Source organism: Chionomys nivalis, chromosome 3 (assembly GCF_950005125.1).
Source record: "Chionomys nivalis chromosome 3, mChiNiv1.1, whole genome shotgun sequence".
NCBI lineage: Eukaryota > Metazoa > Chordata > Mammalia > Rodentia > Cricetidae > Chionomys > Chionomys nivalis.
Window position 1 is genome coordinate 85,810,181 of NC_080088.1, and position 15,550 is coordinate 85,825,730.

Below are 15,550 nucleotides of genomic sequence, written 5' to 3' on the forward strand. Positions count from 1 at the left end.
ATCTTCATTTCACCACGAATATTTCTGGAATGTTAGACCCGCATATAAGAGTCTCCATTCTACCCAAAATGTTCCCTGCCAGCCACCACATGATTTTGGTCACGAATGTCATAATGTGTACAGAAGATGAATACCCCCCACTGCTTCTCTCCTCAATTCTGCTGACTTTATTAGACCCCACTATTTTGATTCTTGAGTTACTTACTGGTTGTTTTTTGAGTGCTGTCCAATTACTTTCTGTGGATAAACTAGAAACAAAGCATGCAAAAACAAAACAAACAAAACCTCAAATAACCAGGCCAGAGTAAAAAGGGTTAACATCGCACAAACTACCCTCTAGATCAGTGGTTCTCAACCTGTGGGTTGCGACCCTTTTGAGACGTGGGACCACCTTTGCACAGGGGTCACACGTCAGATATTTACTGATTCATAGCAGTAGCAAAGTTTCAGACTGAGGTGATGAAGTAGCAAGGAAAAACAGATGTATGGCTGGGGGTCAGCTCCGCATGAGGAAGTGTGGTAAAGGTCGCAGTGTTAGGAAGGTTGAGAACACTGCTCTGGAGAGTAACACAGTTCTGATTCCTGTGAGCCATGTGTTCTTTTCCAAAATATTTCAATCCTGGTTGCTTTTATGTTGATATTTGTATTTTTCTGGGCCGAGAGAGATGGCTTAAGAGTACTGGCTACCCTTGCAGAGGACCTAGGTTCAGCACGGCAGCTCACAAGTTTGTAACTCCAGTTCCAGAGAATCCAGTACCCTCTTCTGCCCTCACCAATACACACAGTGCACAGACATATGTGCAGGTAAAACACATTAATAGTGGCAGATCCCATGTAACTACCCAGCAGCTTGTTTTGATTTGTTTATTGTTTTTCAATTTAAAAGAATTTTAACTAAGTGCCTTCCTGACTACTTGTTGAAAACTCTGCCTTTCTAGGATTCTGTTTTCCTTGCTTCTGTGTGTTCTGGCAGCTAGGGATGCAATTCAATGGGAAGATCATGTGTGCCTGAGGCCCTGGCTCTATATCCAGCATTGAATAAAAATGACAAAACGTATATTTTATTTATCTCCCCCCAAATGTAAACAACACAAAGGCCAGAGTTTTTTGGTTTTTTAAATCTTTGTCAGTACTGGACCAGAAGCCCCAGGAGAGTCTGGGTTGGTTTGATGGGGGAGGGGGCTTTTGAGGCAGGTCTTGCTTTCCAGCTTAAACTAGCCTTGAATTTAACAGTCCTTCCCGAGTCTTCCAGTGCTGGCACTGCTGGTGTCCACCACCACAACAGACTAGGGGTCTTTGTAAATCCTGAGTGAGTGGGAGGAGGGGAAGAAAGGAGGGAGGAGGAGAGGAGGGGGGAGACAGGAGCGACAGACAAATATTTTGCTTTTGAATATATTTTGGTTGTGAAAGTTACTTAGAACTGTCAGAAAAGTAAATTGGTGTAGTCATTTGTGAAATAATAACATAAAACCAAGAGTTTTGATTGGGTTCTGAAAATTGAGAAATTAATATAATTAGGGGTGCATACAGCCTCTTTGTATTTCTGGTCTGACAGCAAAATGTTCATTTCCCATCAATGCACATTAGTCCCGTGGGCTTTGAGAAGATGCTGTACCTGTGGCGTGTCTGCATGGATGCTGAACTGTGACATGGTGAGGATTTTCTGCCCCAGCCTTAGAGCTGCCACTCCCACCGCTCACTTTCCTCATCCGAAGGCCCTCTGGTGGCATATGCGAATTATTCAGAGTAAGCACTAGGCTTTGGGTCCCTGGCCTGAGCCCCTTGGCTGTTTACTGTGGGAAATCAGTGATGCCTTTGAAGTCTGGCCCAAAGCCAGTTTGATCTAATAATTTCCATCTACGTTAAGCTATAACTGGAAAAACTGAATAGTGTAGGTCTGTTCTTTTAATTATCAGTGCCTTTGATTCGCCTGGAAAGCTGTGCCATTTCAGTTTAGATCTTGCTCATAGATAGGGTAATGAAGTCTTAATGTGACTTTAATTATTACTGACATTGCCACCATGAGCCCATCTTGACGGGTTTAGTTCCACCTCATGTGTTTCCTTGTGTGGTTCTGATTGCAGAGAAGCACTTTCCTGCCGATTCCTTTGTGTGTGTTGGGGCAAGTTTGTTCCTCTGTAGCTTTGGTACTTTCTATGGAAAATGTGAGGTTGTCTGGCAAATTCTGCCATGGAAACCCATCTGTTTATTCTGTTACAATCACTTGTGTTGAGATTGTGTTTTGAGACCATTGCAGCTGCATATCCTATAAAGCACCTAAACTGGAAGCAGGAGAGAAAATCATTTGTTTCATTTATTATTATTACTATTATTATTATTAACTACTATTACTGGTTATTTTCAAGACAGGGTCTCACTAAGTATGTAGCTTTGGCTGGAAATCATTATGTAGACCTTGAACTCTTGGAGATTCACCTGTTCCACCTCCCAAGTGCAGGTATTAAAGGTGTGCGCCACTACACGGCTGAGAAAATTCTATTGGTTTACAGGTTGTAGTTTCAGCTGCTGTGAAAGTAATACTATACCCCACCGTTCCTCTAGTGTGTGGCTCTTACCCGGGAAGATAGGGATTTCCAGGTCAGGTGTTTAGTGACAATAGAGCAAGCACAAGGAAGAAACAAAAGCCCCATACAGACTGGACTCAGAGCACTACAGGGGCAGCAGTAAAGACAACTGTGCTCCTCTGGGGCCAGAATGAAAGGAATGCGTGCGCGCAGCGTATTTCTAGCGTCATTCTGATCTGTGAGTGACAGTCCTCTAGATCACTGGCTCCTATACAGGTAAAGGCCGGAAGGAGCTGGGGAGGCCCAGGTGAGCCTCCTGGTCACCAGTCTAGTGGGATAGCACATCTGCCTAGCACTCCACCACCCTCTCCCTTCGAGAACTTGGAGTCAACTTCATCTTAAGATATTTTGTGACAGTGAGAAGTTACTCCACCCTGATCTGGTAGGATGCTATCTCTGCTTCCCTGGGAGAGGCCGAGGTTTGCAGGTATTTTAGTGGCGTCAGTGACTGGTGACAGGGCTGGATTCTGAACTAGGACTCAAACTCAAATCAGTGCTTTGTTGATGACCTTTCTTGCCTTGGGTAATTTTGACCCAAAATTATAGAAGGTAGAAATTAAGAAAAACTTTGAAAGAAATTTTATCAGTCCCTTGAAGATAATTTTAAAAGGATTTCTTCTAGGAATAAAACATTTGAAAGCTTTCATCTGTTAAAAGAAAATAGGCAACCATTTGATTAAAATTTGAGTCCTTGCCTTTGAGTGTATTTGAAGCAACATGTAAACACCTGTGTATCACCTCGGCTGATAATAGTAATGAAACCAAGGTACCGGACGCCATAGCTCCCTCCCCCACCCCCACTGCTTGTCTGTCATGTGATGCTGGTAAGTCTGTGGCATTCCCCGAGATGTTAGGAATGCCACTATTCAGCAGGCTGACAAGGCGTGCCCTGGGAAGGAGCCATGCGCTGTAGGCTGTTCTGCATGGAGTTCTTTCCACAAAGATCTTTTTTTGCGTTTTAAAGATAAGATCTAATATGTAGAAGACTGGCTTCAAACTCAATATATAACTGAGTTTGAACTTCAGCTCCAAGTAAATCTTTTTTAAAAGATACACAAATGAAGCTGGAGAGGTAGTTCGGTGGTTAAGAGCACTTGGTACTTTTGCAGAGGACCCAGAGAGATCCACTTCCCAGCACCCACGAGGTGATTAAGAGCCATCTGTAACTCCATTTCAAAGGGAGCCAAAGCTTTCTTCTGGCCTCTGGGCACCAGGCACTCATGTGGCATACATAAAAAAAATTACATGCAGACAAAAACCTGAGACACAAAATAATAAATACAATCCTTTAAAAACAGATAAAATGATAGGAGTTTCTGGGTTAAATTGCTATGGAATAGGCTGGTAAGATGGCTCAGTAGCTCTTGAGTGCAAAACCCAGATCCAAAGGTGGAAGGAAAGACTAATTCTCAAAGTTCCTCTGGCCTCCATATATTCGTTGTGACACAAGTGCATTTGCATGCGCGCCCGTGCGCGCGCGCACACACACACACACACACACACACAATGGTGATAAGTAAAATAAAAACAGTTTAAATTGCTGTGGAGTGTGTCTGTGAGTATGATCAGTAATTGGGCACAGCTGATGTTTAAAGACAGGAAGCCAGGGCTCAAGGGTACTAGCGCTCTAGGGTACCACACAGTGGACACTTGATAAACGTAATGAATGAAAAAACACGCTATGCACTGGTCTGGTCACCCAGCTGACCTGGAGCTGGCTTCAATTTCAGCGTGTCTAGCACCTTTGTTTAGCTCAACTTTGTAGATTAGTAAATAGGGATACATCTAATGACAAGCAGCAACTTAAGAATAGGTCTAAATGATTTTTCAGATACTTGCTGAAAGGGGACAGGAGGTGAGTTTTTTGTCCATGAGAAAACTGTAAATGTGGGCTTGTTGGAACTCACTGTTGATGGCTTCCTAGTTCTTAGTCCTGTGTGTTAGGATAAAGGTTGATTAAGAGTAGAAGTTATCTGAAGCTCCCATATAATGTGCTAAGTATTTTTATGCAGCCAAGGATACAAAGGCTTTTTCAGATAGAAAAAGGCCCAGGTGCTCCAGGAAGGCCTCCTCTATCAGCGCCTTGAGTTCATTTACCATGCAAATGCCTGCGGCAGTTGCTCCATTCTTTTGACACAATTTCAAAGTTAGACTTCTGTCCGCGTGTCACCCTGGGCAAGGGGGTGGGAGTTCCGTGACAGAAGGCACCACTAGACCCTACCTTGTAAAGAACCTGCATCTTCCTCTAGCGCCACGCTGAGGCCCACTACATGGGCCTTTTGGGGACATTTTAAGATCTGACCTATAGCAGGCAGGACTCATCCCAACAGGCTTCTCTTTTCAGTTTTTATTCTTGTGAAAAGAGACAGGCTCTTCTGAAAGAAGAGCCGCAGTATCTGCACCCACCACTCACCCTCCCTTTCCCAGGCAAGGTCCAACCACTTTCCTAACTTTGCTTACTCCTTCCAATTGTCCATCATGTGTGAGCTCATAACAGGCTGGAAACTGGAGAAACAGAACTGCAGAAATGCAAGGCTGCAAAGGAAGGGGAACCCAGAGAGGGGAGTGTGGTGGTCAGCAAGGCTGGCAAGAAGGGCCAGCTAAGTAAGCCCTTCCACATCAGACACAGAGCAGGATTTGGAGTTTGCCCTGCTGGGTTTCAGTCCTGCTTTGTTCCAATATTTCCTTACTATGCTTCCGTTCCTCCCTTTTGGAATGTGAATTCGGCACTATTGTATGTTGAATGAAAGTATGTAATTTGCTTTTTTAATTTTATAGGGGATTGCAGTTAAGAGAGGTTGCCTTGAACCTCAGAAGAGATTTTGAACTTTGGAATTTTAAACTGAAAGATTATGAGGATTTTTGAAGTTGGATTAAGTGCATTTTTGCATTATGATATGGCTGCAAGCCTGTGGGGGCCAGAGAGGAGAATTGAATGGTTTGAATGAGACTGGCCCGGGTTGGCTCATACATTTGAATGCTTGCTTCCCAGTTTGTGGAACTGTCTTGGTAAGGGTTAGGAAGTGACTTGTTAGAGGAGGCATGTCACTGGGGGCGGGCTTTGAGGTTTCAGAAGCCTGACCTAGTCTCAGTTAATTTCCTCTCTCCCTCTCTCTCTCTCTCTCCCTTCTCTCTCTCCTCTCTCTCTCTCTCTCTCTCTCTCTCTCTCTCTCTCTCTCTCTCTCTCTCTCGCCCCCGCCTCCCTCCCTCCCTCCTAATTGTTGATAAGAATGTAAACTCTAAGCTCCTTGTCATAGTAATCATGAACTCCCCGTCTAGACTGTTGCCACATTAAACCCTTTCTTCTCTAAGTTCCATGGTCATGGTGTCTCATCACAGCAATAAGAAAGTTTATTTTGAGACAGGATCTCATGGTGTAGCACAAGGTAGCTCAGAACTATAACTACTCACATTTTTATTTTTATTATGATGATTTGTAATTTTCGGAGGAGGCAAAAAAAGGTTCCTTTTCACAAAGAGGTGAGTGATGGACTTACTGGTTTATGAACACATGAATGTTTAGCTTGCGCTACCAGTACAGTAGATGTGGATGCTTGGGCTCTTCAGCGATGTGTTAAACAGCTTTCTCCTTCAGGGACATGTAGATTCACGTGCTGTTGTAAGAAGAGATGACACAGAGCTCACTTCCTTTGTGATTGCTGTTTACAGACCAACAGTTCAGGAGTCCACCCAGGATGGGTGTTAACAAGATACAGACCATGCTTACCCCCACAAGACCCTTCATGCTGCCTTCTCCCCACCTTCAAACCTCAGCAGCGATTGAGCTAGTTTTATTTGAATTTTGTCATCTCAGGAATGTTATAGACTCATATAGGCTGAAAGGTTTTTGTCTTATTTATTTAAAATACAACTTTAAAAAATTATGTGTTTACAATGAACCTGCATGAGTTTATGTACAGGAGCCCAGGGAGGTGGGAGATGGTGTTGGATCCCCTGGAACTGGAGTTGGAGACAATTGTGAGCTGCCATGTAGGTGCTGGGACCTGAACCCAGGTCTTCTGCAAGAACAAGTGTTCTTAATGCAATTTCTTGTTGTTTTGTTTTGATGTGTTTTGGTTTTTTGTTTTGTTTTGTTTTTCTTCTTTTAAGACGGGATTTCTCTGTGTAGATCTAGCTTTCCTGGAACTCATTCCGTAGACCAGGCTGGCCTCGAACTCACAGAGATCTGCGTACCTCCATCTCCTAAGTACTGGGATTAAAGATGTGCGCCACCACCCGCCCAGGTGAATGTAACTTTTTAATATCAACCCCAGTCACACTCTTAATTTGGAGATTTAGTGGATTGCATCCGTGCCTTTTTTTTGCTGAGTAGTAGTTTGTGGTACAAGTGTGTCACAGTTTGCTCAGCTGGTCAGTTATTGAAGGGTCTGTGGGTTACCCCTGTCATCTGCCCTTTGACATTCCTGTGCAGGTTTCTGTAGGAAGCGAGTGTTTTAGCTTCTCCACAGTGATGCGCAGAGATGTAGGTGTTGTGTCTATGGTAGTTGTGAGGTTTTGTTTGGATCCACTTTGCTTTCATTCCACAACTCTCAGAGTGGCTAAAGGGATTTTGAGGTCAATTTCACAAGCACTGCTTCATGAAAGGCAGCTGTCAAAGCTGATCTGCAATGTGGACTGTAGGGAGAGCTTGGTGCTGGCACCATGCAGAGCATTTTTCTTAGCCTTTGAGGTGAAGGAGCAACATTATTTGTTTTTGTCTGTAAATTGCAGGCTCGGCTGCAGCATGGTCATTGCTGTGCGGAGCCACAGTTTCCTCCTGTAGAGTCACATACTCCAGGCTCACCTAAGTCTCCTTTCAGTGCTTAATACATGCCAAGAAGTGGAAATGGGGAGTGGAACTGCTGTTGTTTAGCAGAACCGATACGGCCCCAGGCTGCCTCCTAACCGTTTGTGCTTACAGCCACAGACTAGTGCTTGGCACTGAACGCCAGTCAGTGCAGAGACACAGGTCTGCTTGAGGTGCTCGGAATAAGGGACAGTTGAGTGCTCTTCCCTACACAGGACATTTATACCACACCCTCTTAAAGCCTCAGGGGACATTGCAGGGGGAAGGGCTGTGAAGTGCTTTGCTGTATGGCACATTCAGTGCGGTCAGGATTTCCCACTGCTGTGGCTTCTGCAATGGGCTACACAAGATGGGGCCTGCCTGCATTCAGTCACGGATTGGGGAGGGGTTCCTGGGGCTCCACCCCTCCCCACAGAGCTGTTGGCTAGGACAGAGTCTGCAGGAGGTGCGATGCCTTTAATTGTGTGCTCACTGATGAGCCAGCCAGGCTCCAGTGGACAGTTCTAAACACAAATGACTCTGGTTAAACTCAGTGGGTCACAAAGTGAAGCAAAAAGATGTGAGTGTGGGCAAAGGGCTAGTGGTGGGGGGGAGATAGAGAGGGTGGGCAAGAGAGGAACCACAATGTTTGAAATTGTCCCCAAATTTAGTGAAATTTACCAAAAAGAAAGAAAGAAAGAAAAAAGAAAGACACCGTCTTTCCCTTCCAGTAAGGGATAAGATACATCCGCAAATGCCGCACACAGAAGTTGTTAAGATGAAGGTGTGTGAAGAGCTGATGGGGAAGGAGCCACACCAAGAGCTGGCGGGATTCCAGAGAGGAGCCCCCAAGGGAGGGCGTGGTGAGAAAAAAGGAGGAGGAGAGGAGAGGGTTTTCTCAGGTGCTGGGCCTTGGTGAGTCAAAGGGACTACAGATGTCTCCCATGTGACATAATTGGTAGCACTGATGTTTGCCAGCACTTATATATGTGCACCATGTGTGTGCAGTCCTGCAGAGGTCAGAAGAGGGAATCAGAGCCCCTGGAGTTCAGATGGTTGTGAGCCACCACGTGGGTGGTGAGGTCAGAACCCAGGTACTCTGCAGGAGCTGAAAAGCTCTTAACCGTTGCTGCATCCCCAGCCCTTCATTCCACATGAGCTGAGTTGTGTTCTCTGTAGCAGACATAACAGATAAAAACTATCTTAAGTCTGTTTTCTGTCATTATAACAAAACACCTGAAGCTGACTACTTTATAAGGCAGGAAAGGTTCAAGAGCAGCATCTTCATCTGTTGGCCCTGGTTACAGAACAGCAGAGAAAGGACAGGAAGTTGGTGACATGAGAAGCCAGAGAAATTCTGGACCAGGCTTGTTCTTGGACCCACTCACTTTTGTGGGAACTAGCCAGGGTTCTGTAAGGGTTGTGTTCAACTCTCTCCAGGGTGTGTCCTCAGTGACCAGAACGCCTTTCACCAAGCACCTCTCCAACACCATCATGCTGGGACCAAGCTCCCGGGTGTAGGGGCCTTTAAGGGGCAGACACTCAGATGGTGACTGGGCTCTGAGTGTGTAAGGCTCATCCTGGACTCCACACAAAGGGGAGGGAATGGACCTGCTGGGCTGGTAGACTGGAGAGCAATAGGGATTGGAAAGTGAGGCCAGGCCACCTTCCTTTGCTCAAAACTCACCTCATGTCACACTTCTCTTGTTGAGATCACTTCGTTTGCCATCCAGCAGTTGGAAGCGAGAAAGAATTGGGGTTTCTTCTCTTAGTAATTGCTAATTGTTAGTTGTTAGAGCAATGACAGCCTGGTCCTGCTGTTCTATCGTATTCATAGCTAATGTGTAAGGAGTGTGCCCAGTGCTCACTGTTCTTTATACGGGCCCATTGCCACCACTGACAGGTAGGGAGTCTGGTCAGTGTCCAGCAAGGGCTTGACCCCTCCCCCCAGGGCCACTCAGGCTCTGTGCTCCTAACTGCTTGTGCCAAGTTCAGTTTTGAGTGAGTGTTTATTCCGTGGCAGCAAAGACAAGTTTCGTGGGTGGGGGTAACGTAGTTGTTATTATGCTAATTTTCCTCATGAAAAGATTTTGTGATAAAATGAAAATAAGGAACTGAAGATATTTAAAGACATAGGGAACAGCTAAACACAATAATCTTAAGAGAAATGTTTTCTTAGTCATTATGTGGGAGGCTAGCAGTACCATATATTTTCTTGAGGAAAAGAAAATTTAGAATAAGCACTATCACATGAAAGAAGAGCAAAAGATATGTGAATTTTCTTGCAAAATAGGTGGAAACAAGAGACTGTAGGAATTCTGAGTTAGTGGTATTGCTTTCCTTCTTCTCATGCGTCCTTCACTGACAGAATAGCTGCCGTGTTCAGAGCATGAAGAACAAGACTCAGGAGCTCCCTCAGGAAGTATTTGCTGTCTCGATCTCCGTACGGAAGGAGGGGGCCACAGTACTATTATTTTACTGGTTTTCGGGGAGGAACGATTTATCTGAGGTTGGATCTAGCTAACCTGCCTGAACCCCCCTCCCAATCCACGGCCATTCTTGTTAAATCTCTTAGAATGCTGGTGTTTGCTTTTGTTGGTTAATGTAGGTGTATTTGACATACAGTCGTCTGATGTCATCCAAGCCGGCTTTGAACTTGCCTCAGTCTCCCAAGTGGTGGGATTAGGAGTGTGTGCTACTCTGCCCAATTTTGTTTTTGTTTTTTTTTTTTAAATGAGTACTCTGCATAAAATAGCAGTTTCGGGGCTAGCAAGATAGCTCAGCGGGTGAAGGGATCTGTCTCCAAGCTTGGAAACCTGAGTTCAATCCCCAGGTTCCACATGGTTGAAAACTGACTCCCAGCTGGGTGGTGGTGGTGCACACCTTTAATCCCAGCACTTGGGAGGCGGAGGCAGGTGGATCTTTGTGATTTCGAGGCCCGCCTAGTCTACAGAGTGAGTTCCAGGACAGCCAGAGCTACACAGAGAAGCCCTGTCCCCCCCCAAAAAAACAAAATAAACCAAAAAACAAAAAACTGACTCCCACAAATTGTTCTTTGATCTCTACATGTACACATTTGTGTGATTTACATGTATACACACACACACATTTGTGTTCACACTAAATAGATAAGTGTTTCTTAAAACAGCAAACACTAGCACAGACCCCATAGTCCATGTGGCACTGCTCTTGCTGTTCTTGGTGAGGGGCTCTCAGGCTTAGATTTCCAAGAGATGTTTTCCTGCTTCTGTTTCCTGGCTGTGCCGTCTGCCCCCTGGCCTTTCTGCCTTGTGTGGTGTGCTTCTCTCCTGAGATGCCCTTATCCCACACCCACATCCCTGCTCTGACTGATGTATCCTATCACAATACAGAAGTATAGGGGGTTTTGTTTTGTTTTATCCTTTTGAAATATTTCCACAAAGCAAAACAGAGTTAAATGCCAATCTCTCCTTCTCTCTTGCATTCTTAGCCTATCCTGTGCTTGACTTTAAGTCTTAGAGTGTTCATCACGTGCAATTTTAATGATGGGTTTTCATAACTATCCTCCCTGCCTGCGTTCACTGCTCAGCACACTTTGGAGGCTCAGCCAGTATCTGCAGAAGAGAGACAGAGGACCTTTGCCTTTGGAGTTGCGTTTTTTTAACCCCTAGTGCCTTAGGGCAGCATCCAGTTGGAACCTCACCTCCAGGTGGAGGATGTTGAGAGTCTGGTGTTAGTGAAGGCATGCACACACAGCTGCTCTGTTAAACATGACCAAAACAGATCTAATTTATAACCTTTCCTCTGTCTAATTGAATTGTAGCATTCTTTCCTTTGGAGTAAGAAGTATTTAGAGAGTTTGCACAGACGTTGTTTGTATGTGCTGTGGGATGTGACTTTCCCTTTATTTTGCGTGGGGAGACTATTCAAATCCTTTGTGTTTTGAAATGTATTTTTCCCATAATGTGGAACAAAGTTTTTTTTTTTTTTTTTTTTTTTTAGTTACAGAATTAGCCTTGACTGCATTTAAGAAACACTGCTCTTATAAAAGGCTGTAGAGGGATCAGCTCAGAACAAGGTGGTGTAAGTGAGATGACAAAGCCACACTGTTGTGCCCTGGGGGATTGAGATTCCCAGTGGGCAGTGGAGGGGGGGCGGGTTTGGGGGACCTAATCAGTGGAGCGAGGCAGTATAATTGATTAATTAGCCTTCCCGCTGGATGGGGTGTAGGTGCAGGGGGACTCTAGTCGGAGGAAGAAGTCAGCTGTTCTCATGTTGTTCTGGGTGGCACACGTTGCCTTCGCTTTGACTCACAAGTTCCTTCCTTGCCTACATCTTGGCAGATTCTCACTCTTTCTTCCTTTCTCACCCAACCGGCAAATTAATTTCCTTTATTATTTTTATCACTGTTTTGTATCCAATAAACTTTTTTGCTGAAAACTTGTCTAATATTTTATTGATCCTTTTACCTACCTTAATCGATACTAATTACTTTTGTTTGTACTTGGCTTTAGTCACACACAAACTCCCAATGGTTGGACCCATGAGCCTGCTGACTCTGCTGATCCAAGATGGGAACAACCAGTGATGAGATGGTGCCCGTGGAGCAGGCCTCCTCCTCCTCCTCCCTAGACCCCCTGTGCTTTGAGTGTGGCCAGCAGCACTGGGCAAGAGAAAACCACTTATACAACTACCAGGGTGAAGTGGACGATGACCTTGTCTGCCACATTTGCCTTCAGCCCCTGCTGCAGCCGCTCGACACACCCTGTGGACACACGTTCTGCCACAAGTGCCTAAGAAACTTCCTACAAGAGAAAGATTTCTGCCCACTGGACCGCAAGAGACTTCATTTCAAGTTGTGTAAGAAATCTAGCATCCTGGTCCATAAACTTCTAGATAAGTTACTGGTTCTGTGTCCGTTTGCTTCTGTGTGCCAAGATGTGATGCAGCGCTGTGACCTGGAGGCACACCTTAAGAACAGGTAAGCACGCCGGGCGGTGGTGGCGCACGCCTTTAATCCCAGCATTCGGGAAGCAGAGGCAGGTGGATCTCTGTGAGTTCGAGACCAGCCTGGTCTACAAGAGCTAGTTCCAGGACAGGCTCCAAAACCACAGAAAAACCCTGTCTCGAAAAACCAAAAAAAAAAAAAAGGAACAGGTAAGCACAAAGGAGCAGAAAGGGCACTAAAGAAGTGTTACAGAAGGGTAGCTATAACAGATAGTCAAACACACGGCTCAGGAAGGGTGCCTCGTGCCTATAATCCCAGCATGACATGCAGAGGCAGGGGGATTGAGAGTTTGAGTTCTGCCTGGGCTACATGGTGAGACCCTGTCTCCAAAAAATTACACAACAGTAAAAAATAAAGCACCAGTGAATACATGAACCAAATCAAGTGAGAGATGCAATAAATAAGTTGCATTGGTCCGTACTTAATAATACATCTCAAGCATGAGTGTGAAAGCCACAGTGTACAATTACCACTTAGTAATATTTTCTTCATCATACCATGCAATTTAAGCTCAAATGGGTGACAGGTGATAATACTAGATTCCTTTTACAAGGGAGTAAGGGAGTTTGGCATTAAAAAAAGAAACTAAATGAAAACATTCTTTTCTCTGGCTTATTTTCCTAAGAAAAAATTGTACGTGAAGATTCGTATTGCAACATTGTGCATGGTTGGTGCATGGGAGTCAGTCTAAGAGTGGTGAAAGGCATTTGAGGTTGCGCATGCCTTTGGCAGGCAGACCTCTGTGAGTTCCAGGCCAGCCTGGTCTAGATAGTGAATATGCCTGTTTCAAATAAAACAAACAGCAAAAAGAGTGGTGAAGGGTTAAATACACCACAGAACACCAACTCACAGCCAGTGAAAATGGCAATTTTATTGGGGAAAGTGTGGAAATGTGTTGACTGTTTCAGTTTGCTGAGCTCTCGAAGATTCTGTGTTGAGAGGTTTGACTGAATAAGAAGTAGCAATTAGAAAAGTAAATATTTAGGGCTGATTTTTGCTCTGATAAACATTTGTTTAAAATGTTAAGTAATTTATTTGTATAACTAGTTGGTGAGTCCTATAATTTGATTTTAGTAAGAAATGACCTCCAAAATAAATTATATAAACCTGAGTTGGTGCCGTAGCTCATTGAATAAAGGCACTTACCACCCAACCTGACGATTTGAGTTTGACCCCTGAAACCCACAGGGTAGAAAGAGAGAACCGACTCCTGCAGGCTGTTCTCTGACCTCCTCATGGACACCCACACATAATCCACTCACTCACACACGGGTATGCAGATAACAGCGCATGTCTGCAGACTCACATGAAGCGTCAGAAATACATGGATTTGTTTCAAGCATTAGTTCAAATGGCTTGTGGCGTATTGACTCTAACCAGCATTAGTCATATGCATTGCACATCGTACTGGATTCTGATGAATCACAGGTCTCATGTAGAATGACACACCAAATCATGGAACTAAAGATTGATCCAGTCCTTTCATCTCCCAGTGCATGACAATTTAGAGCTAGTTAATATATGGTTAGGCTTAAACTCTGTTATCTTGTGTATGTATACCACATTACTCTACCCTGGAGTCTGTCCACTGCTCTGCTGTAGCGAGCAGTCAGCATTTCATAGGCATGTGACTGGATGTATGTATTCCGTTCTAGGAGAACAGTGTTATAAAGGAATCTCATTCGTTAGAAACAACTGAATCATGAGAAACTGAGGCATGGGGATTGAGAACATCATGTTTTGTTGGCACAGAGCTGACGGCAAGGCCCAGTAGTAGCAGAACTTGCCCAGCATGTACAAGGCCGTGGTTTCATTTCCTGCACTGAAGGGGGAAAAGTATTTAAAACTTGAAGTGTGGAGATTTATAGAGAAATTGCTTGAACCCAAGCTATGTTGTCTAACACAGGGAGCCAAGAGAAGGCAGAATTAATAGAGACTTGGAAAAGTACATAGCGTGTCTGTATATTCTGTCTCCATCACCAGCAGGCATCTGAGCTACCCACCAGAAACTTTTGAATGTGCTAATCTTGGTCAAGCCTAACTGCATGAATAGTTTCTTCTCCTCCTCCTTCTTCTCTGTAATGCATGTTTCATTTTCTTCTTAAGTTAGCATACAAAGTACTTGCATGTGACCTTTAGTCGGCTTCTTGTCTCAGAACTAGTGTTGGATTCTTTTGTTTATACCAGCATCATTTGTAAAGCACTTCCCCTTCCTACTCTCTCCTTCCATCTCCCACACCTAACATCCAAAACGAGTGGTCATGCTTATATGGGGGCAAATAAGTTGTGCACTTGGGCACTGGTTTAAGACAAGGTTCAGAACTGGTTTTCTTTGCTCCAGCCTTTTAGAAAGAAAAGAAAAACCCACGGAAAAGCTGAGAAGGCCTCAGCCTGGATAATGTCAAGCAGCCCGTCTCTTGAGTGTGCCGCCTGCTGTCTGGGCTGTGGAGCTCACTAAATTTCCCATTTCATTCATCGCACGTTTTAACTGTGGGGTTTCTCTGTTACACTGTATGTTTCTCTGTTGATTGTTGCTGGTGAGATGTATTCTCCTGTTCTCCTTCAGTCGCTCAGATGCGGTTTCCTTTAGTTCTTGGATAGTTACAAATTTAAGTCCTTGCCTCTTTGTCCAGTATTGGGGCTTCCTTATTCTGTCTTTTCCTGTGCTTGGGTCTCACTTGTTTCTCTGACTCTTCATTTTGTATCGAGCACTTACATATTGTAGTGTGTCAACTCAGTGAGCTTCAGGCTTTTTGTGGCAGGCTCCTCCTGTGTACTGCAGGCTGGTGTGGAATCCCCAGACCTGACTCAATCTCCAAGTGCTGGAATTATAGGCATGAGCTACCATGCCTAGCTTTATTTTATATAAGTACTGTGAATTAAACCGAGGACCTGATAGGCTCGGTGAACACTTTACCAGTGAGCTGTTTATCTCTGGCTTGTTTTGTTTTTGATTTTGAGAACAAGAGTAATTATTTGCCTAATTATTTGCCCATGCTGGCTTTGAACTTACTCTGTAGCCCTCACCAGCCTTGAACTTGTGATCTCAACCTCCTAAGTATTAGAGGTCTATACCACCAAGCTGTCCCCAACCCCTGCAATCAAGACAGAAGTTTGGGGATTTTTTTTTGGGGGGGGGGGTGTTTTATTTTTCAAGACAGGGTTTCTCTGTGTAACCCCTGCTATCCTGGA

General features: G+C 44.5%; 1 protein-coding gene across 2 annotated transcripts in view; it reads left to right on the top strand.

Moving 5' to 3' along the window:
• Positions 1 to 15,550, top strand: part of Lnx2 (ligand of numb-protein X 2) — a 62,678-nt gene that overhangs the window by 24,631 nt on the left and 22,497 nt on the right. For both annotated transcript variants that reach the window (XM_057765976.1, XM_057765977.1), the window contains exon 2: positions 11,865 to 12,331. In XM_057765976.1, coding sequence (XP_057621959.1) covers positions 11,922 to 12,331 — 410 coding nt within the window. In that variant the 5' untranslated portion in view covers positions 11,865 to 11,921. The remainder of the gene's footprint in view (positions 1 to 11,864; positions 12,332 to 15,550) is intronic.